Below are 27407 nucleotides of genomic sequence, written 5' to 3'. Positions count from 1 at the left end.
GGAGGGGGCAGGATGGGAGGGAAAGTAAAGAAAACAGAAAAAGAGAGGGACAGACAGAGGCCAGAGAACTTCTCATACTGGACAAAACGATCAGGCATGGAGCTCCCCCTCGTCACTCACCTGTTCTTGCCCCTGATGCTCCTGACAGGTGAGGGAGGTTAACTTCTTGGTTTCTGGTGGGAATGGAAGATATATAGATTGTTTGGAATTGGGACGATTGAAATTCTTTGGAATTTAGGTTAGGAAGCAAACACTGGTCCTGTGTTTCTTATGTGTGTATCTGTGTGCTTGTGCATTTTTATTTCCTCACATATGACTGTTTCAATATTGGGACTGGCAGGGGCTAAAGCTGCCTAGGACCTTATGTAAGATTTGTATCAATATTGGTACAAATTTTTATTGAGCGCCTACAGTATGGAAAGTTTCAACATTAGGACTGGCAGGGGCTAAAGCTGCCTAGGACTTTATGTAAGATTTGTATCTAATAATAATTATTATTATTATTCTTTTTTTTTAAAGAGAGGGTCTGACTTTGTTGCCTAGGCTGGAACGCAGTGGCTTGGTAGTGGGGACTACGAGGTGCATGCCACCATGCCCAGTTTTTGTTGTTGTTATTTTGAGACAGGGTCTTACTCTGTCACCCAAGCTGGAGTACAGTGGCATGATTATAACTCACTCTAGCCTCAACCTCCCAGGCTGAGGTGATCCTCCCACCTTAGCCTCCCGAATAGCTGGGACTATAGGCATGTACCACTATGCCTGGCTAATTTTTTGTTTTTTGTAGAGACAGAGTTTTGCCATGTTGGCCAGGCTGGTCTTTAACTCCTGGACTCAAGCAGTCCACCCGTCTCAGCCGCCTGAAGTGCTGGGATTACAGGCATGAGCCACCATGCCTGGCCAAGATTTGTATCTAAATATATAAAATTTTCATCCTAAGCCCTGTAGGAGCAAGAAGATGAAAAATAAATGAGTTGTGACCTTCCACGTGGCTAGTCTGATTCCTATTATCCCCTCCCTAACTTCTCCTTACCCTTGGTGGTCCCTGGGGCCAGAAGCATAACTGTGTGGTCAGAACTCTGGGTTCATCTAACCAATAAGCTGTAGTTTCTGGTCATATAGCCCGGCCAGTTTTTTTTGGATGCAAAACTGCTCACATATAAAACACCCTTCTGCAAATGAGCATGGTTTGGGATACAGCTATAGCCATTGGTAATGGTGTGGGAGGTGGGGGTGAGGGGTAGCCTGAGAGGGGGTTGCTTAGAAGTACAGAGCAAGACATAGTTGGGGAAAGAACCATGGGAAGGACAAGAGGCCTGGAATTTTCCCTTGGCAGTGCCCTGTAATCATTGTTTCCTAAAATACCAGCTCTGATTTTAAAGGCATTGAGGTCAAAAGGGAAGGGGCACCTTTAGAGTGGGCTGAAGGCTGACGAAACTGTGGAGGTAACTGGGAGAGCAGATGAGTTAAAAAGGAAGCAGGTTGTGGGAAACATCAGGGTGACAGGACCCTTGGCAAGGATGGATGGCAAACTATGTGTGTGGGCAGGCGGGTGGCCCCACCCAGTTAATTACTACTGAGATTTCCAAGGCCAACCAGGGACCTAGACGTTGGAGAAAGACAGTGAGAGTGTGACAGTGACACTGGAAGTCAGAAGAGAGAAGGAGGAGCCGGACATGCAGTGCTCCTTAGCTTCCTTTCATTTGGGGAGAATTGGAAGCAATGGTTGTTCTGGGGCTGCAGAGAGGCCCTCTCCCTCTTCTGACCTCACAGTTTGTTGAGGAGAGTGTGTAGGAGGAACGATGTGGAAAAGAGTAACTTGACCTTTTCAGACATGTCTGTGAATGAAATTTCAAGGGTGGGAATGGAAATACAGCTGTACATCAGCGTGGCAGAGGGCCACAGATTAGGCATCTGGACACAAACACAGGAAGGGGATCATCTTTGCCTGGGGCTCTGAGAACATGACTCTCAGAGAGGCCAGAAAAGCTTATGAGTGAAAAAGCAGGCAGACAGATTGAGATTAAGATGTTCCCTCACAGCTTCTCTCTGGCTGTGCCTCTAGTCATTCACTACCTCATGCTAACCTTGTGATCCTGGTCCCTCAGGTCTCTGCTCCCCCTTTAACCTGGATGAACATCACCCACGCCTATTCCCGGGGCCGCCGGAAGCGGAATTTGGATACAGCGTCTTACAACACGTTGGGGGTGGACAGCGATGGTGAGGAAGAAACCAGAGTGCCATGGGCTTGGGACTGCAGTAGTGCTCACAAAGGGGAGGCAAGATAGATGGGACTCTGGGCTCATCTGGCCTTTTGAAAGTGGCTGGGCCTCTAAACTTGCCCCCTCCATGCTCTTTCCCTTTGGCCTGTGTCGAAGGTCATGTTTGCCCTATGCTTATATTCACACCCTCCTCCCAGGATGCTGGTGGGCGCCCCCTGGGATGGGCCTTCAGGCGACCGGAGGGGGGACGTTTATCGTTGCCCTGTAAGGGGGGCCCACAATGCCCCATGTGCCAAGGGCCACTTAGGTAAGATGCCTGACCCTTCTCCTCCTAACCCCTGACCTTGATATCCTAGAAGCTTCAACCCCTTATACCTCAGCTTCTTTACCCCTAAAATTCACATACTCCCTGTCCCCAATCTAATACCAATCCCTGCTTATTCTCCTCCAAAACCACATGAATTCAAGTGCCCTATCTATGACCCCATGATCTCATTTTCTTCCATCTCCTTCCAACCAGGTGACTATCAACTGGGAAATTCATCTCATCCTGCTGTGAATATGCACCTGGGGATGTCTCTGTTAGAGACAGATGGTGATGGGGGATTCATGGTGAGCTAAGGAAAGGGTGGTTGCAGTGTCTCTCTGAAGGTCCATAGCAGAAAAAAGAGCAGTGTGGTAAGGGAACGTGGTCTGTAGCGGTGGGGGGACGGGAGGTCAAGGAGTTAAAAACCCTAGAAAGCAAGGTAGGTAATGTCAGGGAGTGGTCTTCATGTCTCCTTCGACTGGGAGCATGTTCTGAGGGTGCCCTCCCAAGCCTGGGAGTAACTATTTCCCCCATCCCCAGGCCTGTGCCCCTCTCTGGTCTCGTGCTTGTGGCAGCTCTGTCTTCAGTTCTGGGATATGTGCCCATGTGGATGCTTCATTCCGGCCCCAGGGAAGCCTGGCACCCACTGCCCAACGTGAGCCAGAGGAAGGGCCTGAGGACTTAGTTCCTGGAAGGGGATACTGGGAGGGAAAAAGATGGGGCAAAGGGGTATGGTGCCTGGCAGAGGGCCCGCATGGCTAGCCTCATTGCTACCTAATGTGCTTGCAGAAGCTCCATGTTTCCTAACAGATTAGAATTCAGAGTCCTGGCCAGGTGTGGTGGCTCACACCTGTAATCCCAGTACTTTGGGAGGCCAAGGTGGGCAGATCACTTGAGGTCAGGAGTTCGAGACCAGCCTGGCCAGCATGGTGAAACCCCATCCCTACAAAAAACAAAACCAAAAAAAAATTAGCTGGGCATGGCGGTACATGCCAGCTACTCAGGAAGCTGAGGCAGGAGAATCTCACTTCAACCCAGGAGGTGGAGGTTGCAGTAAGCGGAGATCATACCACTGCACTCTAGCCTGGGTGACAGAGTAAGTGAGACTCTGTCTCAGTAATAATAATAATAATAATAATAATTCAGACTCCTTATCAGGAGTCCATGATCTATCCTGGTGCAGCAGCTCATGCCCGTAATCCCAACATTTTGAGAGGCCAAGGCAGGAGTACTGCTTGAGGTCTGGAGTTTGAGACCAGCCTGGGCAACATAGAGAGACCCCCATCTCTACAAAAATAAAAAATTAAAAAACTAGCAGGGCATGGTGGTAAATGCCTGCAGTCCCAGCTACTCAGGAGGGAGGATCACTTGAGCCCAGGGGTCAAGGCTGCAGTGAGCCACGATTATGGCACTGCACTCCGGCCTGGGCGACAGAGTGAGACTCTGTCTCAAAAACAGACAAAATGTTCTCTACCCAAATGCTTTTCCCTATATTCTGTTCTCCTTAAACATTTTCAGTCTTCATTATCTTCTTAGTTGCTACCGTGTTCCATTCCCCATCAGAACCAATCCGCTTTCATTCATTCCCTCACAGTACAAAGTCATGCTGTGTTCCTCCCTAGCATTAATTCCTTCTTGTTTTTTGAACATTTTATGTATAATTTATATTTATGTATATAAATGTGTATATGTGTGTGTTTATATACCTATATATACATATATGCACACACGTATATATATTTATATATATATATACTTACATACAATTACTAAAAATTACTAAAGTAATCTTTTGTTCATTTCTATGCTTACACAGAGCTTGGCACACTACCTTCTCTGCATGTAAGAAGTGCCTTATAATTGTCTAAGTTGAATGTGTCCCCCTGTGGCCTCTTTCCCTTGTCGCCCCAGCTCAGTGTCTTCTACCTCTGTGTTTCCATCACCATGTCCTTCCTTCTAGGCTGCCCAACGTACATGGATGTGGTCATCGTCTTGGATGGCTCCAACAGCATCTACCCCTGGTCTGAAGTTCAGACCTTCCTACGAAGACTGGTAGGGAAACTGTTTATTGACCCGGAACAGATACAGGTAAGAGAAGGCAATATGAGCTGGGCGCAGTTGCTTGGGCCAGCTACTCAAGAGGTAGAGGTGGGAGGGTCCCTTGAGGCCAGGCATTCAAGACTAGCCTGGGCAGTATAGTGAGACCTCATCTCTAAAAATATGAAAAAAAATTAGCCAGGCATGGTGGCATGTACCTGCAGCCCAACTACTTGGGAGGCTGAGGCAAGAGATCACTTGAGCCCATAAGTTTGAGGCTACAGTGAGCTGCGATCACACAGCTGCACTCCCGCCTGGGTGAAAGTGTGAGACCTCATCTCTTAGAGAAAGAGCAAAAGGCAATAATATGGAGGGCTTGGGAGGGGAGAGACAGAGAGGAGATGAATGCTGGTGGTATCTTCAGTAGTACCCAGGTGTTCATCTCTACTCTCTTACATACTTTCTTCTTCCTCCTCTCCCCCCATCCCATATACACCGTTGCATTTGAACGCACTTTATTCCCAGGTGGGACTGGTACAGTATGGGGAGAGCCCTGTACATGAGTGGTCCCTGGGAGATTTCCGAACCAAGGAAGAAGTGGTGAGCGCAGCGAAGAACCTCAGTCGGCGGGAGGGACGAGAAACTAAGACTGCCCAAGCCATAATGGTGGCCTGGTGAGGCACTGGGAAGAGGGCTGTGGGAGGCTAGAGCAATGAAGGCTTAGAAGAGTTAGGGCGCGTGTGGAGTGCAGTGTGTATGTCCCAAGGTGTCTTGCATGCTTATCTTTTTGTATGTACGCGAATGGGGCCCAGAGGAAGGCTAAGTAAGTTGTCATCGCACTCCCTCTCACTGCATTTCTGCAAAGTGTCTATGTCTGTGTCTCTCCATCTTTCACAGACAGAATTCTCTTTCTATCCCTCCACTCCAACAATGATCCTGGCCCTCAGGTTCTCCACTACTGATGTCCCAGCCCGTGTTCCAAACAGGATCCAAAACTCATCTCTAGGGGTGCAGTGGTAAAACTGAAACGAAACAAAACAACTCATCTCTGGGAGGCGTCCCTGCCCGGAGCATTCTCTTCTGTTCTGTATTTCCTTAATATCTGTCCTCTCAAGTGCAATATTTGTTGAATGAATCTGAGTGTATGAATGTTGTACTTATTTGCATTGATAAGCTACTCTGTACGTTCTATGACATTCAAACATTCGAGCTGTCACTACACTCCCGTTTCCATCTTAGATGCTCAGGAAATGGCCTAGAAGGCAAGATGCCTGACCTTAGTGAACTGCTGTTAAATCGTGTGTGTGTGTGTGTGTGTGTGTGTGCATACATATGATCACACCTAGAAGGCAAGATGCCTGACCTTAGTGAACTGCTGATGTTAAATCGTGTGTGTGTGTGTGTGTGTGCATACATCTGATCACACCTAGAGGGCAAGATGCCTGACCTTAGTGAACTGCTGATGTTAAATCGTGTGTGTGTGTGTGTGTGCATACATCTGATCACACCTAGAAGGCAAGATGCCTGACCTTAGTGAACTGCTGATGTTAAATCGTGTGTGTGTGGGTGTGTGTGTGCATACATCTGATCACACCTAGAGGGCAAGATGCCTGACCTTAGTGAACTGCTGATGTTAAATCGTGTGTGTGTGTGTGTGTGTGCATACATCTGATCACACCTAGAAGGCAAGATGCCTGACCTTAGTGAACTGCTGATGTTAAATCGTGTGTGTGTGTGTGTTTGCATACATCTGATCACACCTAGAAGGCAAGATGCCTGACCTTAGTGAACTGCTGATGTTAAATCGTGTGTGTGTGTGTGTGTGTGTGCATACATCTGATCACACCTAGAAGGCAAGATGCCTGACCTTAGTGAACTGCTGATGTTAAATCGTGTGTGTGTGTGTGTTTGCATACATCTGATCACACCTAGAAGGCAAGATGCCTGACCTTAGTGAACTGCTGATGTTAAATCGTGTGTGTGTGTGTGTGTGTGCATACATCTGATCACACCTAGAAGGCAAGATGCCTGACCTTAGTGAACTGCTGATGTTAAATCGTGTGTGTGTGTGTGTGTGTGCATACATCTGATCACACCTAGAAGGCAAGATGCCTGACCTTAGTGAACTGCTGATGTTAAATCGTGTGTGTGTGTGTGTGTGCATACATCTGATCACACCTAGAAGGCAAGATGCCTGACCTTAGTGAACTGCTGATGTTAAATCGTGTGTGTGTGTGTGTGTGTGTGTGCATACATCTGATCACACCTAGAGGGCAAGATGCCTGACCTTAGTGAACTGCTGATGTTAAATCGTGTGTGTGTGTGTGTGTGTGTGCATACATCTGATCACACCTCACTCCTTTCTCTCTCTTCTCAGCACAGAAGGGTTCAGTCAGTCCCATGGGGGCCGACCCGAGGCTGCCAGGCTGCTGGTGGTTGTCACCGATGGAGAGTCCCACGATGGAGAGGAGCTTCCTGCAGCACTAAAGGCCTGTGAGGCTGGAAGAGTGACACGCTATGGGATTGCAGTGAGAATTGACCCTGGATCTGGAAGGGCTGGAGGTGGGGGAGGGCAGTGTCTTGTGAACAGTCCAAGGACTGGGAACTTGAGGAAAACAAGGGCCTGAACCTCTTCCCAGACTTCAGCCTCTTCGTGTCAGTTGACTGTGCCCTGCACCAACTCTTAATGCCTCATTCCCTGATCTCATGACCTTTCAGGTCCTTGGTCACTACCTCCGGCGGCAGCGAGATCCCAGCTCTTTCCTGAGAGAAATTAGAACTATTGCCAGTGACCCAGATGAGCGATTCTTCTTCAATGTCACAGATGAGGCTGCTCTGACTGACATTGTGGATGCGCTAGGAGATCGGATTTTTGGCCTCGAAGGTAGGGATTACACTGGAGAAATGGATAGGATGGGAGGAGCTTTGGAGTGCAGGTGGGGCTCTGGAGTGAGTTCAGTAGGTCAAAGCGGGAGCTGTCTTCCCCTGATACTGTCTCGATATTTTCTCGTGACCAAGGGTCCCATGCAGAAAATGAAAGCTCCTTTGGGCTGGAGATGTCTCAGATTGGTTTCTCCACTCACCGGCTAAAGGTTGGACAGATTCACCCATTCATGACTTCTCCCATTCTCTGATTCAGATAACTTCAACAGCAGGCCCTCCAGATTCCTCCCCTAACCAGCCTCCATGATGACCTTCCCACGCCTTTCCTGCTGAGCCCAGCAGACCCTCAGTGATCTTTTCACTCCCGGAACATTTTTTCCTCTTTATTCCCCACTGTCTTCTCTGTGACCCCATCTGCTCCTGTCCCGCAGGATGGGATTCTCTTTGGGATGGTGGGGGCTTATGACTGGGGGGGCTCTGTGCTATGGCTTGAAGGAGGTCACCGCCTTTTCCCCCCACGAATGGCTCTGGAAGACGAGTTCCCCCCTGCACTGCAGAACCACGCAGCCTACCTGGGTGAGTAGCAGGAGTTGCAGAGGACTTGCAGGGTAGGGGAGGAAATGCATCCCTAGTGGGGGGGTGAGTTTCTCATTGATCTCCTGCTATGCCTTTAAGGAAACCCCCTACTCTGGACCCCATCTTCTTTCCCTTTACCTCTGTTACTTTGCCCACTTCCAGGTTACTCTGTTTCTTCCATGCTTTTGCCGGGTGGACGCCGCCTCTTTCTCTCTGGGGCTCCTCGATTTAGACATCGAGGAAAAGTCATCGCCTTCCAGCTTAAGAAAGATGGGGCTGTGAGGGTTGCCCAGAGCCTCCAGGGCGAGCAGGTAGGGCATCCAAGGAAGGGTGGGACCTTTGGATTCCCAGGGACCTCCGGGCTGTCGGGGAGGAGTGTGAAGTGGGTAAGAGAGAGGCCTGCAAATTCTGTGTGGAATTCTGGTTGGCAGAGTCTGTCAGGGATGTAAGGAGCAGACAGGCAGGCTGGTGAGTGCTTCCCACTGCGTCCGCTTGTCTACAGTCACCTTCCGTTTTCTCTGGGGTCGTCATCACCCACCCTTCCCCAGATTGGTTCATACTTTGGCAGTGAGCTCTGCCCATTGGATACAGATAGGGATGGAACAACTGACGTCTTACTTGTGGCTGCCCCCATGTTCCTGGGACCCCAGAACAAGGAAACAGGACGTGTTTATGTGTATCTGGTGGGCCAGGTAAGACTTGCCGGGACCCCCCAACCCTGGACTTCCACTGTAGGGGTGGAGGGAGAAAAAGAGGAAAGCCGCACACATTTGAGGGTATGCTGAGAGGTTGGGGCTGCCAGATTAGCATCTTCCATCTTCTCTTCCCCACCAGCAGACCTTGCTGACCCTCCAAGGAACACTTCAGTCAGAACCCCCCCAGGATGCTCGGTTTGGCTTTGCCATGGGCGCTCTTCCCGATCTCAACCAAGATGGTTTTGCTGATGTAGCTGTGGGGGCACCTCTGGAAGATGGGCACCAGGGAGCACTGTACCTGTACCATGGAACCCAGAGTGGAGTCAGGCCTCATCCTGCCCAGGTCAGGAGTACCCAAATAGAGCGGGGCACGGTTGTAGGAAGGGAAGGGGAGGGATGCTTTCTGTTTGTCCGTAGTCCCCTTGGCTTGAGACCCAAAGAGAACAAGTGCTTTTATTAGTCAAAAACATAAGGCAGTGGGGTAGGATACAGATTGCTGAATCAAGAACTCCTGAACACAGGCAAGTTTCTCTTACTCCCATGCCTGATAGGAGGATTATAAAGAGCAAGGCATGGCCAAGTGCGGTGGCTCATGCCTGTAATCCCAGCACTTTGGGAGGCCGAGGTGGGCAGATCACCTGAGGTCAGGAGTTCAAGATCAGCCTGGTCAACATGAAGAAACCCCGTCTTTACTGAAAATACAAAAAACTAGCCAGGTGTGGTGGTGCATGCCTGTAATCCCAGCTACTCTGGAGGCTGAGGCAGGAGAATCACTTGAACCTGGGAGGTGGAGGTTGCAGTGAGCCGAGATCATCCCGTTGCACTCCAACCTGGGCAACAAGGATGAAACTCAGTCTCAAAAAAAGCAAAGGAATTGAAAGGAGAAAAGAGAAAGGAAAGGAAAGGGGAGGGGAGGGGATGGGGAAGGGGAGGGGATGGGGAGGGGAAGGGGAGGGGAAGGGGAAGGGGAGGGGAAGGGGAAGGGGAGGGGAAGGGGAGGGGAGTGGAGGGGAGGGAAGGGAAAAATGAAAGGAAGAGAGGGAGAGAGAGAGTGAAAGCTCGAGGCAGGAGGCTTTCGAGACCAGGTGTATGAGTCCCTGCCTCAGTCTCCTCTCTCTTCCTCAGAGGATTGCTGCTGCCTCCATGCCACACGCCCTCAGCTACTTCGGCCGAAGTGTGGATGGCCGGCTAGATCTGGATGGAGATGATCTGGTTGATGTGGCTGTGGGTGCCCAGGGGGCAGCCATCCTGCTCAGGTGAGGGGTCCCCGCTCAGGTAACAGTGGACAGCGTAGCATGTATGTTAAAGTCAAGGGCCTTAAAGTCACAGATTGAGATTGGGGTTTGTTCGTCAACTGACTCCTTGCCTCCATTCCTACTTTATAAAATGACAATAATAGTACCTACCTTATTGGTTCATTGTGAGGATTAAATGAGATAATCCATATACTGGCTTTAACACAGTGCCTAGCATATAAATACTTATTGAAGTGAATCTAGAGCCATGTGCAGTGGCTCACACTGTAATCCCAGCACTTTGGGAGGCCGAGGTAGGAGGATCATTTGAGGCCAGGAGTTCAAGACCAGCCTGGTCAACATGGTGAAACCCCATCTCTACTAAAAATACAAAAAATTAGCTGGGCCTGGTGGTGGGTGCCTGTAATCCCAGCTACTCGAGGGGCTGAGGCAGGAGAATCACTTGAACCCAGGAGGCGGAGGTTGTAGTGAGCTGAGATCGCCCCACTGCACTCCAGCTTGAGTCACAGAGTGAGACTCCATCTCCCCCCCGCCAAAAAAAAACAACCAACTAGTGACATGAATCTATTATCTCACTTCTGTCCGAGGATTTGGGGGTGGGTGACGTGTGCTTCCAGCTCCTCCTCCTTTCTTTTGATGATGGGGAAGCAAACACAGGGCTTGCACTTCTCAGAGGGCTTATCTCCTACTGCTAGAATTTCTTTTCCACACTGTTCCCAGCTCCCGACCCATTGTCCACCTGGCCCCATCGCTGGAGGTGACCCCAGAGGCCATCAGTGTGGTTCAGCGGGACTGCAGGCGGCGAGGCCAGGAGGCAGTCTGCGTGACTGCAGCCCTTTGCTTCCAAGTGACCTCCCGCACTCCCGGTCGCTGGGATCGCCGCTTCTGTGAGTGGCAAAAGGGCATCACAGGCAGCTCTCAACCCCTTGCCTGCTTCCTCACTGGACCTCTTTCCACCCTCACTCTCACTCCTTCATTCAGATGTGCGGTTCACAGCGTCACTGGATGAATGGACGGCTGGGGCACGTGCAGCATTCGATGGCTCTGGCCAGAGGCTGTCGGCTCAGAGGCTCCGGCTCAGTGTGGGGAATGTCACCTGTGAGCAGCTGCTCTTCCATGTGCTGGTAAGGGGAGGGCAGGAACTGCTTTGCATCAGGGCCTGAGCATGAGGGGAAGGCTGGGTCAGAAGAGGAGTTTCAGCTGGATCAGCAAGGAAGCCAAAGCCAGGAAAAGGACATGATTCAGACTTGAGTCGGGGCTGTTCTGGGCTTGAATCTAGCTCTGCCGCTTACCACCTGTGAATTCTGGCAAGTCCAAACCTCAGTCTTCCTGTCTGCAAAGGGGTGATGATGTGATAATAACAGTAACTGTATCATAGGTGTCGTATTAAAATTCAACCTGGTGATACAGATACGCTCTTAGGACGGTGCTCAGCACACAGAAATGCTTCATAAGTGATCACGACAATTAGCACATTTCTTCGGCTTTGTGGCTCTTTTCCTTCAGGATACATCAGATTACCTCAGGCCAGTGGCCTTGACTGTGACCTTTGCCTTGGACAACACCACAAAGCCAGGGCCTGTGCTGGATGAGGGCTCACCCACCTCCATACAAAAGCTGGTCAGCAGTGCCATGCCCTGCCTCCTGGTCCCAACACCCCCTCCTTCAAGAGGAAAGGGAGGGAGAGGACATGAGATCATGGTGAAATCTGACCTGGGCTCCTCTAACCAAAATATACCCACGTTTGTCTTTTCACTTTCCCCCCATTCTATTCCTTTCCCCCTTGCTTTCCTCTCAGCCCTTAGCCCCTTCCCTTTCTTCCAGGTCCCCTTCTCAAAGGACTGTGGCCCTGACAATGAATGTGTCACAGACCTGGTGCTTCAAATGCATATGGACATCAGAGGCTCCAGGTTGGATGGACATGTGCTGGGCAAACCAGGGTGACCTGAGACAGACTGGAAGGGACTCGAAGGGAGCTGGGGGTAGGGGGTTGTTTCTTGCCCATGATCTGAGACTTCTAGCACTCTGCTCCTTCAACTCCTCGTCTCTCCCTCATTCACCACTCCCAGGAAGGCCCCATTTGTGGTTCGAGGTGGCCGGAGGAAAGTGCTGGTATCCTCAATTCTGGAGAACAGGAAGGAAAATGCTTACAATACTAGCCTGAGTCTCATCTTCTCTGGAAACCTCCACCTGGCCAGTCTCACTCCTCAGGTGCCCTTGGAGGAGGGGGTGTGGGAGAAGGAAAGAAAGGAGGAGAAAGAAGATTGGGGTATTGGCCTCAGCTGTGAGGCATTTTAGAGCAACTCAGTGTTTAGAGGCTGTGGGTAGGACAGCAGTTGCAGCCCCAGCTCCAGCTTCATCTTCATTCCCCTGCCCTCAGAGGGACAGCACAATAAAGGTGGAATGTGCGGCCCCTTCTGCTCACGCCCGGCTCTGCAGTGTGGGGCATCCTGTCTTCCAGACTGGAGCCAAGGTGAGTTGGGGTCTAGCCTCCTAGATTCTAGGAGAGCTAGAGTCTAGGGGGGCTCTAGGAGAGCAGGGGCTGGGATTTGAGGGTCCTGGGACTTCAGGGAAGGAGGCACACAAAGGTTCCCGATCCTCTGTAGTTGTTCCATGAGGAAGACTCTACCATTACCCCATGTCCCCTGCCCCTAGGTGACCTTTCTGCTAGAGTTTGAGTTTAGCTGCTCCTCTCTCCTGAGCCAGATCTTCATGAAGCTGACTGCCAGCAGGTGAGAATGAAGAGAACTTTCTTCTAGCCCTCTCCTGCTGAGTCTTGAGGGGTAGGGAGGAACAGCATTGATTCCTCCATTAGCAGAGAAGGGTGTCTTCTGAGGAGGGGTTGAGATGTGAGCCTCTCCTCCCTGACCCTACAGTGACAGCCTGGAGAGAAATATGACCCTTCAAGACAACACAGCTCAGACCTCAGCCTATGTCCAATATGAGCCTCAGCTCCTGTTCTCTAGGTACGCCCAGCTTCTAGGTGGGACCAGTTCTGACCTCAGACTCATACCCTTATGCTTCTTCCCTCCCCTCCATGTGCCTCAGCGTTTCCAGAAACCCAAGCCCTTGTGGCTGCTCAGTCTTTTTGCCCTCAGTCCTGTTCATGCTGAACCTTCCCTTTTAAGCATCTTACTTTCCTAGGGGTAGGGTTTTGCCAGGCCTTGGGCACTAGAGCTGGGATGGGGGATATAGGATGTAGCCACAAGCTTGCATTGTCTGTGTCATGTTCTGCTTCTGTCTTTCTCTTTATCCATGTGCTGGCCCTGCCTCCTCTGAATCCATGTCTGTGTGCTGATCACGTGCCCCTGTATCTGTGTCATGGCTGTGACCATGCACTTCCTGACTTGGTGTTCACACAGTGAGTCTACCCTGCACCGCTACGAGGTTTACCCGTATGGGACCCTCCCAGTGGGTCCTGGCCCAGAATTCAAAACCACTCTCAAGGTGAGAAGCTGGAGGGGTCTTGGCATGAGGGGTAGGTGGGGGAACAACGGCTGTGGGAAAAGGATGGGAAGAGTCTCTCTTGGGTTTTTTATTATTATTATTTTTATTTTTCTCTCTTGGGTTTTAATGGTATCTGGGGTGAACGGGAACAGATGAGGAAGGGCCTTCTGCCTCCCACTTCTTCCTGTTCCCAACCTTCCTCTTAGGTTCGGAATCTAGGCTGCTATGTGGTCAGCGGCCTCATCATCTCAGCCCTCCTTCCAGCTGTGGCCCACGGGGGCAATTACTTCCTGTCACTGTCTCAAGTCATCACTAACAATGTGAGTCTGCTTGAGGAGTGCGTGGAATCCTGCCACCTTGAGTTGGTGGACTCCCTGAAGCTGGACACCACACCGGCTCCCTATCTGTTGGGCCACTGCTCTTGGGGCTCCGCTCTCTGGGTGGGCTTTCTTTTTACATATGTGGCTTATTTGGGAGGGAAAAAAGGGAATTATAAGGGGAAGAACTACAAGAGTGTGGACATGTTCCCGCTCAGCATTGAGTGGCTAGCCTCAGCCCATCAGGAGGGTCTTCCTCCAGGCAAGCTGCACAGTGCAAAACCTGACTGAGCCTCCAGGCCCCCCTGTGCATCCAGAGGAGCTTCAACACACAAACAGACTGGTAGGAGTCACAAGGGGTGTCCAAAGTGGGAATGCAAGTGGAGTCGGGTGCCTTGGGGCAAGGGGGTGGGAACTGGAGTGGGGACGAAGGGCTCTTTCCACCCCAGGGTCCTGGTCTGCAGTAGGAATGAAAATGGAGTCAGGTGCCTTGGGACAAGGTTGTGTGAACTGGAGGTGGGGGAAGGGGATCTTTCCACCCCAGAGTCCTGATCTGTCTCTTTCTTCTGTTAGAACGGGAGCAATACTCAGTGTCAGGTGGTGAGGTGCCACCTTGGGCCGCTGGCAAAGGGGACTGAGGTCTCTGTTGGACTGTTGAGGCTGGTTCACAATGAATTTTTCCGAAGAGTAAGCCTTTCCTTTTCAACTGCTCCCCGCTTCCGCTCTTATCTGGAACTTTAGCATAGGTTTTGGAGGTGGACAGATCCATGTTCAAGTTTCGCATTTGCTTCTTACTAGCTATTTGACCAAGAGCAAGTTACTTCATCTCTCTTACCCTCTTTTTCCTAATCGCTAAAATGGGAAGTAATACTGACTTCATGTGGTTGTTATAAAGAACAAATGAATAATGAGCTGGACATACAGTGAATGCTCAATGGAAGCTAGTTATTATCCTTGTATTTTCCTCCACTTACCATTCCTTAGTGCTGTATGGACATTTACAGGAAACCTACATTTAATCAGTTAGTAATCAGTCAAGTGCCTGCCATGTCAAAGGTCCTGTATTAGGTTGACACTGAGGAGAACATCCCCGACATTTAGCCCCATGCCTAACTCACTGGAGGTGCTTAATATATTTTTGCCAAATGAGTGAATAATTGATAGAACATGCAGGGTTTGTATTGGGAAGTGGTGGGAAGTGAGGTTGCATAGGTGAGAGGGATCTGGATTATGAAAGGCCTCTGAAGCCCGCGAGAGACTGAGCTCAATATGACAGGCAGTGAGGAAGGAGTCAGTGCGAGTTCCTGAGCAGGGAAATGGCATCTTACTTACGATGGCTGCTTGGCATGAGGGTTGATGTGTTGCTTTCCCATATCTACCTTGAATAACACGAGACCCCTGGGATGTCGTCGTGTGTTTTAGGGAAATCAAGTCCAATAAACCACCCGTCTCCAAGTCTGTTTGTCCTTCTTTGGTATCATTTTTTCATTAATCTAGTCATGCTTTCAACAAAGATTTATTAGGAAACCACTGCACACTTGGCCCTGTGCTATCTACTAGGGACGGAAGACACAAAGGTTAGTAAGGCACAGCCTGCCTTTAACCTGGAGGATCTTATAGTTCAGGGGTGAAAGACAAGTAAACACCAGGATTTCCCTAAATCCCAGAGGGGATGACATCTAAACTTCCATCTGAAGGAAGGGTAGAGACCAGCCAAAGGAAAGAGGAGTAGAATGCATTTCAGGTAAAGTAAGCAGCACAGGTATTGACTGTCCTCAGAAAACAAACAGCAGCAGCTGATGTAACCAGGGGTTTTCCATCTATTACCCTTCTCTATTCTCATTGGTCTCCAACCTTTTCTCCTGTCTTGAGAGCCCTGGGAATTGTGCCTTTTCGCCTCAACTTTGCTCTTGAGATTCTAGAGAACGACATCACCTGACGATGGCTCACTTTAAATGTCTTCCCATCGCTTGTTCCACAGGCCAAGTTCAAGTCCTTAATGGTGGTCAGCACCTTCCAGCTGGGAACTGAGCAGGGCAGTGTCCTACAGCTAACTGAAGCTTCCCGCTGGAGTGAGGTGGGGCTGGAGACCCAGTTTGAGAGCTGTGAAAATAATGATGATGGGTATGGGGTAGGGGCACCGTGGGCTTTTCTAGAAGGCAGGTGTCTCCATCAGGCAGCAGTTGTTGAGTAAGAAGTGATAAATTAGGGTCCTAGTGTTCCACTGCTCCATGCCTGCCTCAGTTTCTTTCCTTTAAGTAGAAGGAGGTCATTTATTCTATTTGCGGGCTGGCTTTGCTATAATGTGGGGTGAGACTAGCTGGGTTACGGGGTGCATGTAGAAAACCATTCTTGTCCCCATTCAGAGCCTCCTGGAGGTGGTTCAGACCCAGCCTCTCCTCATCTCCCTGTGGATCCTCATAGGCAGCGTCCTGGGAGGGTTGCTCCTGCTTGCTCTCCTCGTCTTCTGTCTATGGAAGGTAAGCACTGCTTTAGTGGGGAGTGGGGAGCATGGTACCCATGTGTCGAGAGATCCTTGATTATAGCAGAGAACAGAATTTGTGCTGGGCCACTAAGCAGACTGTGGATGTCATGCCCAGATCTCCTTCAATGGACCCCACAAATGGTGGTTAAATTAAACTAAGCCAAATAAACTAAATTTAAATTCCATTTTTGGAAGAGAACAAAAGTGAAGACCTCAGATAAGTCTGAGCGCTGTTGGCAAGGTTCCCAGCCTAGGCATTTGATGACGACTCTTATCTTTTCCTCTACAGCTTGGCTTCTTTGCCCGTAAGAAAATCCCCGAGGAAGAAAAAAGAGAAGAGAAGTCAGAGCAATGAATGCAGAATAAGGCTCTGGAAAGTCCTCCCTGGCAGCTTCTTCAAGAGACTTGCATAAAAGCAGAGGTTTGGGGGCTCCGATGGGACAAGAAGCCGCCTCTGAACTATTTCCCCAGACCAGCAGCCTGAGTTGACTTTTGAGTCCTAGGGATGCTGCTGGTTAGCGGTGAAGCTTTACCTCAGACAAGCAGAGCTGGCACCAAAACCAGCCATGCTCCCACCCTCTGCTTCCCTCCTCCTAACGACCCTGGTTCCAGAGCCAGCACTGGGGCCTTCGTTTGGAGTCCTTTTATCCCCATCCCCAGGAATCAGTCATTTTTCTGTCTAGGTCCCTGACTCCTTTCAGAGTCCCTCTTTATGTTCCCTCACGGTTTGGAAAGGATGAGGGTTATCTTTCTGGATGCTTCCACCATCTCACCTTCCTGCCGGTTCCCCGCTCCACAGGAGGGAGCTGACGTTGGCTTGAAAGAAGTAAAGTCAACATCTGCCGGTTTCCTGTGGACTCTGGTGATTCATAGAGCCGCATGGGGAGAGTCAACAGGAAAAAGGAGGGAGGAGGAAAAGCCGCAAGAGACATTTTGTACAACTCCAAGGAACAGAGAAGCCTTTAGACGGGCAACTGCCATCCCCCCTGAAACCTGAGAGCTGCAGCGCACTTGCCCGCCCTCAGGTGTTGGGGAAACAGAGCTGCCCCAGGCTCGCTGGGCATAGGCTTTCTGACTCCAAGCGTTTTCTGGGAGCAAAGCCAGAGCCTGGTGCCTGATTTTCTGAAGCCAAGAGCCCTCAGGTGGCTGGAGCTGGAATAGCAGAGAGGACCAGGTACCTAGGCAGTATTTTCTCTGTTTCTCTCAAGTCTTACTCACTCGTGAGTCCTCCTTGGGGCCTGCTTAGAAAGCAGAAAGACTCATAGGCAGGTGTTGAACAATTAGAACACGTGGACACAGGGAGGGGGGCTAGGGGAGGGACAGCAGGTGGGGGGGGAGGGGTAACGTGGGGAGAAATACCAGATACACGTGATGGGGGGATGCAGGCAGCAAACCACCTTGCCATGTATGTACCTATGCAACAATCGTGCATGATCTGCACATGTACCCCAGAACCTAAAGTACAATTGAAAAAAAAAAGCAGAAAAGAGAGTACTGCTGCTTTACGGTGGGAAATGCTTTCACTTTACCAGCTTTGAGAAGCAGCAGCCCCATGGGATGTAAACATGTGGGGTCTGCATTAAGAAGCCTGTGTGCGTGGGATGGGGCTCTGGGGAGGAAGACCTTACTTGCTCAGCACTGGTCATATAATACATGTAACTCCTAGGAAAATGTTTCTGGGGCAACCCCAGAACGCCGATCATATTTTACAGGGTTTCTCTGGTGGAATCAGTTTTCCAGCCCTTGCTTCATATTTACCAGAAATCCCCCAGTTAATTTCTATCTCTGACCCCTCCCCAACCCACTCCATATTTGGGTCATGGCCAGGAAAGGCAGTTGGATTATCATAGACAACTGGGTAATGTATTCCTTTGTAATCAAGACTTGAGATATCGAAGTGTGTCATTAGTTTCCAGAGTGCAGCTCTGAGAGCCTGTTGAAGAATCAGCCCTCATGTAGAGCTGAGAAGACTTGATTGGGTGGTTGACTAGCAGCCACAGAACCTGTCCTCCCAGGCTGTTCTGAGGCCTGACCGCAGTGTTTATTTTGCCTTGTCCTGTCCTTCTGCAGAGGCCCACCCTCATGGGCATTGTCTCTGTTTCCCAGCAGGGTGGACAGTATATCAGATGGTCAGAACAAATAAAATTCAGTGTCAAATGACTTTTGGCTCTATTTATGTTCCCTGGGATATAGACTGCTCAGGAATGGTGAGAGGTCGATACTTGTTTTGCCTGGAACTTTACAGAGTCCCTGGAAGACAAAGTTATGAGGTATTTTAAATGTTTTTCGTGACTCTCCCACGGGAGATGTGTTCTAGCATCTTGTAATTATCAGCTACTTAAGTGACCAGAGAGTGTAAAGGTCTGGGAAGTGCAGAGGCCTAGATTGAAATCCCACCTGCCATTTATTAGCTATATGGCCTTCAGCAAGTCCTAACTTCCTTGGGGCTCAGATAATAAGAAAAGGCTGTGTATTACAGTGGTTGACAGTGAAGGCAGATTTGGGTTTCAATCTAGGCTATGCAACTGAAAAAGTCCATTTGACCTCAGACAGACTTCACTTCTCTAAGTCTTGGCTTTCGCATCTTTAAACCTATTAGCGGGGCCAGGCACGGTGGGTCACGCCTGTAATCCCAACACTTTGTGAGGCCGAGTCAAGTGGATCACGAGGTCAAGAGATCGAGACCATCCTGGTCACCATGGTGAAACCCCGTCTCTACTAAAAATACAAAAAATTAGCTGGGCATGGTGGTACGTGCCTGTAATCCCAGCTACTCGGGAGGCTGAGGCAGGAGAATTGCCTGAACCCAGGAGGCGGAGGTTTCGTTGAGCCGAGATTGCGCCATTGCACTCCAGCCTGGGCAACAAGAGTGAAACTCTGTCTCAAAAAAAATAAAAAATAAAAAAATAAACCTATTAGGGTCATGAAGACAAAGCGAGAAAATCCAAGAAAAGTGAGCATGTAGTCAATGCTCAGTAAATGGTAACTATTATTATAAAACTAGTTTGTCATCAAATAATCTACCTTGTCATGCCTTGTGAGGATTAAGGGAGCAAGTACATTGGAGCACCCGGTGGTGTTCCTACTCTCTGACCCATCTCCCAGACCCTGAAGATGTGTTTCTTCCATGTGCTACTGTCTCGTCCAGCAAATATTGTCCTGTGCCTCATCCCCCCACCCCTGCCCACTTTTTGTTTTGAGATGGAGTCTCACTCTTGCCCAGCCTGGAATATGGTGGCACAATCTCAGTTTACTGCACCCTCCACCTCCCGGGTTCAAGTGATTCTCCTGCCTCAGCCTCCTGAGTAGCTGGGACTACAGGTGTGCCCCACCATGTCCACCTAATTTTTGGATTTTTAGCAGAGACAGGGTTTCACCATGTTGACCAGGCTGATCTTGAACTCCTGACCTCACGTGATCTGCCTGCCTTGGCCTCCCAAAGTTCTGGGATTACAGGTGTGAGCAACTGCCTCCGGCCTGCTTCATCCCTTTTGAAATAAGCTGTTCGAGCCCTCTAAGGTGATAATTAGCTGAAGAATTTAAGTTTCTAATGGTAGAGATCGAATCTATTTGATTTCTTTAAGCAGGTATCGTCTAGACTCCTCTTGAGACACCCAGAGTTCTCCTAGTATCCTGAGGAAACGTGCGCTTAGGCAATAGCCTTCTAGAGACCAAGTCTCTGCCCTGTTGCCTAACCTTGAGAACTGTGCCTGTCTGACCTATTTGGCACAAACACCATTCTGTGTCAACCTGCTAAGTTGTTTTGTGGCAGGAAAGGGTCCATTGTGACCCTCAGTGCACTTCATACAGGCTGTAACTTGATCAGCCTTTACAGAGTACACTTTCTAGGGCTGGGACTGTGACCATATTATGGTGGCAGACTTCCCTCTCCTCTTTACCCTCAGTCAGTCCCCACATGGAGGTGGGCTTCCTTGAGGACTGGTTCATCTAATTCTTACACATATATACGTATATATATGTAAAATTTTTTTAGAAGGGGGGTCTCACTATGTTGCCTAGGATGGTCTCCAACTCCTGGCCTTAAGCGATCCTCCCGTCTCGGCCTCTCAACATGCTGGGATTATAGGTGTGAGCCACTGTGCCCACCCTCATGTGATTTTTTTTATCCGTATGCTTAAGAGAATACTTTTAATATATTTTTCCACCTTGAGATTCCCCTCCTATCCATCCTCAGCTCCAGAGTAGGGCATTCTCTAACCCCAGTCTTGTCACCCCATTCTTTGAAATAGTATTAGTTTAAGAAGGAACTGTGATGGCTGGGTGTGGTGGCTCACGCCTGTAATCCCAGCACTTTGGGAGGCCGAGGCGGGTGGATCACGAGGTCAAGAGATCGAGACCATCCTGGTCAACATGGTGAAACCCCGTCTCTACTAAAAATACAAAATTTATCTGGGCACGGTGGCACGTACCTGTAATCCCAGCTACTCAGGAGGCTGAGGCAGGAGAATTGCCCGAACCCAGGAAGCGGAGGTTTCGGTGAGCCGAGATCGCGCCATTGCACTCCAGCCTGGGTAACAAGAGTGAAACTCTGTCTCAAAAAAAAAAAAGCAACTGAATTGTTCCTTCCTCTCCTTGTTGCTCCTTTGCTTCTTCATTTATTTATTCATCAGATATCAAGCACGTAGTATGTGCTTGGCAATGGCAGTGATATAAGACACAACTCCTATCATCAAAGAGTCCTGTCTAGCAGCAGAAGCAAACACGTAAACAAATCGGGGCAAATACAGGCCACATGCAGTGGCTCACACTTTGGGAGGCGAATCACTTCAGTTCAGGAGTTTGAGACCAGCCCGAACAGCATGCTGAAACCCCATCTTTACCAGAAATACAAAAACAATTAGCTGGGCATGGTGGCAAGCACCTGTAGTCCCATCTGCTTGGGAGGCTGAGGTGGGAGGATGGCTTGAGCCCAGGAAGCAGAGGGTACAGTGGGCCGAGATCACACCACTGCACTCTTTGGAGAATTGTCCCTGAGAGACCATCTCAAAGAGAAAAAAAGACAACTGCAAAATTGTTGCTATATATCAACAAGTACTATCAATGTCGTACAAGAGGCACACTTTGTTGGGGGGTGTGGCAGGGTTGTAAGGGAGAACTTTACAGAAAAAAGAAATTTGGCTTGGGGGTTGTTCCGTGCAGGAAATGCACAAGGGGAGAAGAAAAGACATACACACACGATACCTGATACATTTAAGGGTAAACAAGCTTTATCCCATGTAAAGGGCCATGCAGACATAATAAGCAAATGATATAATCAAATTAATATAAGCACATTGATATAAACAGATTATATTATACGCAAATGATATAACAAACAGATTGAGATAACAAGAAAACTGCAATGGGAAGGGGAGAAGGGAAATATATATATATATATATATATATATATATGTTGTTTTTTACACTCACCAGGCTCTGGAGGATCCACAACCAGCCTGGGAAGCAACAGTTGGGGCTCCAGAGTCCGCCACTCTGCACAGACCAGGAGAGGGCTCAGGAAGCTTCAGCATGCTGTGGGAGCCTAGCTTTTTCTGCAACGAGTTGATTGGCATGAGGCCCAGTCATGACAGCCCTTCTCAGCTGGGCTAAAGGAACACCAAAAGGTCAACATGTTGTTGCGATTGTCTATTGTGTTTCAATAACTAATATATAGGAATAGATTGAAATGGAGATTTCTCCAAAGCAGTGCTGGACGAACGCCTCGAGGGGCTCACACAACCTGTTCTGGGACTTGGTGACCATTGTTTGTGTCCATGTTCAACTGAGTTCAAATTTAATATTTAAATTTTTTTTTCTTTTTTTTTTTTTTTTTTTTGAGTCACAGTTTCACTCTTGTTGCCCAGGCTGGAGTGCAATGGCGCAATCTCGGCTCACTGCAACCTCCGCCTCCTCGGTTCAAGCAATTCTCCTGCCTCAGCCTCCTGAGTAGCTGGGATTACAGGCACGCGCCACCATGCCCAGCTAATTTTTGTATTTTTAGTAGAGACGGGGTTTCACCATGTTGACCAGGATGGTCTCAATCTCTTGACCTCGTGATCCAGCCGCCTCGGCCTCCCAAAGTGCTGGGATTATAGGCGTGAGCCACCGTGCCCGGCAAATTTTTAAATTTTCCTCCACATTCAGCCTCAATTTGATACTCAATTGTAGGAAAATACCCTTACAGATACATGGGGAAGGCACAGTTGATATAGATTACAAATACAGGGTAGCACAGGAGAATTAAATGCACAATTAATAAAAACCACACCCACCATGGCCAACACCAATGGAGCTGGATAGCCAGTCCATGATGGGGCCCTGATGGTTGGATTTCAACTTTTGCTTGTTTTTGCATGTCTTGGGCAAGGACTGTAATATTGTGAGAATTGTCAGGGATATTTACACAACATTCAGTATGCAGTAAGGCGCAAACCCCTCCTTGGGCTGCGATAAGCATATCTAATGCCATTCGAATGTGCACCGTACGCAGCTGAGCAAATTCTTCTGATGACAACATAAGTCCAGTGCTACTATCATTAAGAGCTTTTTCTACATGTAAGCTTAATATTATAATTTGTTGCTGAAGCAGGATTGTACCAGCAGAAGCGGAGAATACTATGATAGAGTACCACCACCGGGGAGGCCGGCGCATTTGTAAGCAGCGATGTTTGCAGGCATCTACATTACTGGGGAGGGGAATATTATCCCGGATGGCAAATGGAATTAATGGCACCCCCAGGTGCATCTCCCTGTCCAAGAGATGGCAGGTATCGCCACCCGTAGGATCTGCATACCCAGAGAGCCCCCCCAGGGAACAGGAAGAGTTCTATAATTGTATTGCTGTAATGTGTAATTTAAGTAACAAAGGTGCTGTGGGCCAGGCGTGGTCGCTGGCTCCTGTAATCCCAACACTTTGGGAGGCCAGGGTGGGTGGATCACTTGAGGTCAGCAGTTTGAAACCAGCCTGTCCAACATGGCAAAACCCCATCTCTACTAAAAATACAAAATTAGCAGGGCATGGTGGTGCGTGCCTGTAATCCCGCTACTCAGGAGGCTGAGGCAGGAGAATGGTTTGAACCTGGGAGGCGGAGGTTGTAGTGAGCCAAGAGTGTGCCACTGCACTCCAGCCTGGGCAACAAGAGCAAAACTCCATCTCAAAAACGAACAAACAAAAAAAACAAAGGTGCTGTGTCTCATTTGGGCTTGGGCAAAATAGACTGTTTGGTTTGATTCAAAGAGGTCTAGGTTGTATTACAAATGTTATTATCCCACCCCCACTGATATCAGCATATCCATTCAGCAATGTTAGTAGGGCCAGTTCTCCAAAGTAGCCCATTCCTGGTGACCTCTGGCAACTCGACCCGTAGAAAGCGCTGACTGCATCTGGCTTCTGTTGCACTGGTGGCTACCCAGATGATGAACTCACTCTCAGCCTCAGACATGATGACGCGGGTACTGATTACTAGCAGACAGGTTATTCTCTGAAATAACAAAAATGAAGGGGACCATGACATTATTTTTTCATCTTTAGGAAATTGTACTATGCCTTTATTTTCTGCTCCCATAGCTACCAGTTCACCAGCCTTAAGGGCGGGATCTGATGGACATTGTACCCATATTTTGGCTCCAGGATTTAAGTTGCCCACTCCAGTGGACCCTAATTCTCCAATTCTCTAGGTTATTTCCAGTGGGGCAGAAATTTCCTCAGGGTTTAGTCGTTGACAAGGTACCACTAACAATTGAGCAACCCGCATCTGCGGTTTTATAGCAAAAGAATCTGGAGGGGTTTTGTAGCAAAAGAATCTGGAGCAGTTTTGTGTGAAATGACCTTTAACTCTCCCCGGCAATCACGATCAATTATACCGCCATACGAATAATGCCTCTCATTGCAAGGCTTGAACATGTTGTAATCCGTTCATCTGCATTCAAGTTTGCAGTTGAGTGCATTTGATTTTGGCTTTTTTTGTTTTGTTTTGTTTTTTTGAGATGAAGTTTCGCTGTTGTTACCCAGGCTGGAGTGCAATGGTGCGATCTCTGCTCACCACAACCTCCGCCTCCTGGGTTCAGGCAATTCTCCTGCCTCAGCCTCCCGAGTAGCTGGGACTACAGGCACGCACCACCATGCCCAGCTGACTTTTTTACTTTTTGTAGAGACGGGATTTCACCTTGTTGACCAGGATGGTCTCGATCTCTTGACCTCGTGATCCACCCGCCTCGGTCTCCCAAAGTGCTGGGATTATAAGCGTGAGCCACCGTGCCCAGCCTCCCCAGACCTCTTTCTTCCCAAATTAACCATGTGTTTCATCACCATTGGGGCACACAGGTAGGAAGACCGTGTGCTAGTGACCAAGAGTTGGTATACAAGTGACAAATCCCCGTGGCCTCCTCCTGAATAGCTTGGAGGATGGCTACCAATTCAGCCAGCTGGTTGCTCCCACTGCTTTCTTCATCAGAACTGGTGAGTTTGGGGGAACTCATGACCCAAGTCATAATCATAGCCATCATGGTTGCAGCACAGGTGCTCCATTTCCAGCAAAGCCCAATAGCAAGCTAACAGTTGATTTTTGAAAGGGGTATGTATAAGCTTTGCTGGCCTCTGGCAGCTTCCGGGTTCAAACTCCAAAGATACTCTCTTCCCATCTTGTTTCTGCCTGAAGCTCCAATTAGCATGTTGATCTAGGCCAGTTACTTGCAGTTCTGGCCCATCCCACGTAGGCCATAGATCTGGAGCCAGTTGCGCTGCTTGTTGAACTTGTTCAAAAGCCATGCTCTCGGCTCACGCCTGTAATCCTAGGACTTCGGGAGGCTGAGGTGGGTGGATCACCTGAGGTCAGGAGTTCAAGACCAGCCTGGCCATCATGGTGAAACCACATCTTAAAAAAAAAAAATAATCCATGCTCTCTTTCTCTCCCCAGTGAAAGTCACAGCGTTTTCTAGTGACTGCACACAGAGGTACTAAAATGTTACCACAGTGGGGAATATAATGTCTCCAGAATCCAAACAAGGCAGTAAACTTCTGGGCCTCCTTAGTGGTAGGGGTTGCAAATTCTAGTATTTTAGCTTTAGCCTTTGGTAAAATGGACTATTTCCCTGCATTCCATAGGAGGCCAAGGAATTTGACAGTTTGCGCATGTCCTTGAATTTTACTACGGCTAATTTCCCATCCCTGCAATAGGAGCTGGGTTTTTTTTTAACCTGCTCCAAGCCCCGGCTGACTAGGTCTTTGCTTTTACCCTGACCAGGCCACTCGAACAGCTGCTTTTTCCAGCAATAGGCTGATAGCTTTGAACCTGAGCAGTCAAGACATAGGCCTGGCTTTGGGTCAGGCAATACAGATATTATAAGCAAGTTAATATAAGTAAATTATATAATAAGCAAAAAATATAATAGATTGATATAATAAGCAAACTGCAATGGGAAGAGGAGAAGGGAAAAGATATTTACACTCACCAGACCCTGAAGGATTCACCAGCAGACTGGGAAGCAACAGCTGGGGCTCTGGCATCAGCCACTCATCCCTGCAGAGATGAGCGGTCTCATGAAGCTTGTGCGAAGTCTAGGACCTAGGTCTTTTTGTAACGAGTTGATTGGCATGACGCCCAGTCATGAGAGCCCTTCTCAACTGGGCTCCAGGGACACAAAAAGGTCAACTCGTTGTTGCAATTGTCTATTGTTTTTCAATAACTAACATATAGGAATAGATTGAAATCGAGATTTCTCCAAAACAGCGCTGGATGAACGCCTCGAGGGGCTCACACAACCTGTTCTGGGACTTCACTGTGTCCACATTCAATTGAGTTCAAATTTAATATTTAGCTTTTCCTCCACAGGGGTCAAATGTGATAGGAGGCATTCTTGGGAGGATTAATCACCTGCTCCAAAGGGAATTGTAAATTAGTACAGTTTGAGGCCTGGTGTTCTGGGAGTTGAGGTGAGGATAATCACTTGAGGCCAGGAGTTCAAGACCAGCCTGAGCAACATGGTGAAACCCTGTCTCTACCAAATATACAAAAATTAGCTGGGCATGGTGATGTGCACCTGTAGACCCAGCTATTCAGGAGGCTGAAGTGGGAGGATACGTTGAGCCTGAGAAGTCAAGGCTGCTGCAGTGAGCCAGGATCATGCTATCACACTCCAGCCTGGGTGACAGCGAGACCCTGTCTCAAAACAAAAAAACAACCCTGGCACAGTGTCTCACGCCTGTAATCCCAGCACTTTCGGGAGGCCAAGGTGGGTGGATCACTTAAGGTCAGGAGTTTAAGACCAGTCTGGCCAGCAGGGCGAAACCCCATCTCTACTAAAAATACAAAAATTAGCTGGGCATGATGGCTAACATCTGTAATCCCAGGCACTCGGGGGAGGCTGAGGCAGAATTGCTTGAACTGGGAAAGCAGAGGCTGCAGTGAGCCGAGATCGCGCCGCTGCAGTGAGCCGAGATCGCGCCACTGCACTTAAGTCGAGGTGACAGAGTAAGACTCTATTTCAGAAAATAAAATAAAAACACAAAGAAACAGCTTGAGAGGCTTTTTGTGTGAAAGTAATGAGATGAGACTGAAAACGAGTGGATGGAGTGGATGAATCCTGAAGAGCCTTGTAAATCGCTTAAGAGCTTTGGGCTTTATCCTGTGGGTTTTCATATGAATTTTAGTGGGCTCTCTCCAGCAGAGAGAGGAGAAAAGAGAGACAGGAAAACCGGTTGGCTGCGACTTCAAGAATTATCAAGAGCCTGAAGTTCAAGGGCAGTGGAAACAGTGAAGACAGTTTTTCGTTTGGTTATTTTTTGTTTCTATACGGAGGCGGCAGGGGTGGTTTAAAATTAAAAATGCTCTCCTCTTTGCTCTCCGCTCTTTTCGAATTCAGAAGTGCTGTAATCCCAGCACTTTGGGAGGCGGAGGCGGGTGGATCACGAAGTCAAGAGATCGAGACCATCCGGGCCAGTATGGTGAAACCTCGTCTCTACTAAAGATACAACACAAAAAATTAGCTGGGTGTGGTGGTGCGCACCTGTAGTCCCAGCTACTCGGGAGGCTGAGGCAGCAGAATCTCTTGAACCCGGGAGGCAGAGGTTGCAGTGAGCTGAGATCGCGCCACTGCACTCCAGCCTGGCAGCAGAGAGAGACTCCATCTATAAAAAAAAAAAAAAAAAATTAGCCTAGGTCAGGGACAGTGATGCCTCATGCCTATA

General features: G+C 48.9%; 1 protein-coding gene and 1 long non-coding RNA gene across 5 annotated transcripts; one reads left to right on the top strand and one right to left on the bottom strand.

Moving 5' to 3' along the window:
* The first annotated feature begins 74 nt into the window (after window positions 1–74).
* Window positions 75–18382, top strand: ITGA10 (integrin subunit alpha 10). Of its 4 annotated transcripts, none has more exons than XM_078355460.1 (30): window positions 75–148; window positions 2106–2217; window positions 2417–2526; window positions 2740–2831; window positions 3067–3181; window positions 4487–4614; window positions 5089–5237; window positions 6941–7091; window positions 7282–7447; window positions 7582–7655; window positions 7878–8022; window positions 8185–8333; window positions 8571–8714; window positions 8860–9060; window positions 9843–9973; window positions 10694–10860; window positions 10955–11097; window positions 11480–11593; window positions 11798–11883; window positions 12043–12184; window positions 12354–12446; window positions 12629–12705; window positions 12850–12939; window positions 13336–13420; window positions 13627–13740; window positions 14000–14080; window positions 14311–14424; window positions 15719–15814; window positions 16104–16217; window positions 16512–18382. In XM_078355460.1, exons 1-30 carry the CDS (start codon window positions 97–99, stop codon window positions 16575–16577), a joined length of 3501 nt encoding a protein of 1166 aa, XP_078211586.1. In that variant the 5' UTR covers window positions 75–96; the 3' UTR covers window positions 16578–18382. The 4 variants fall into 4 exon arrangements, with proteins under 4 accessions (XP_078211586.1, XP_035135349.3, XP_035135348.3 ...); XM_035279458.3 differs by having other exon boundaries at window positions 8857–9060; XM_035279457.3 differs by having other exon boundaries at window positions 11480–11883.
* Window positions 18383–23568: 5186 nt separating this feature from the next.
* On the bottom strand, window positions 23569–27348 carry LOC128930108 (uncharacterized). The gene is made up of 3 exons (XR_008477740.2): window positions 27227–27348; window positions 25673–25740; window positions 23569–23703 (listed from the first exon to the last, which is right to left on the bottom strand). It is a non-coding gene; the product is annotated as an uncharacterized LOC128930108 (long non-coding RNA).
* Between the last annotated feature and the right edge of the window lie 59 nt (window positions 27349–27407).

The sequence above is a fragment of the Callithrix jacchus genome, chromosome 18 (genome assembly GCF_049354715.1).
Source record: "Callithrix jacchus isolate 240 chromosome 18, calJac240_pri, whole genome shotgun sequence".
Lineage (NCBI taxonomy): Eukaryota > Metazoa > Chordata > Mammalia > Primates > Cebidae > Callithrix > Callithrix jacchus.
This window is presented reverse-complemented; position numbering and strand designations above follow the sequence as displayed.

What these genes read in the sequence shown, in the direction of transcription:
- ITGA10 (XM_035279456.3), top strand. Translation starts at nt 97, where the DNA reads ATGGAGCTCCCCCTCGTCACTCACCTGTTCTTGCCCCTGATGCTCCTG. An exon ending in TCGCTGGGATCGCCGCTTCT is followed by an intron (nt 10,861 to 10,954) that starts GTGAGTGGCAAA and finishes TCCTTCATTCAG; the next exon opens with ATGTGCGGTTCACAGCGTCA. An exon ending in AAGCTTCCCGCTGGAGTGAG is followed by an intron (nt 15,815 to 16,103) that starts GTGGGGCTGGAG and finishes GTCCCCATTCAG; the next exon opens with AGCCTCCTGGAGGTGGTTCA.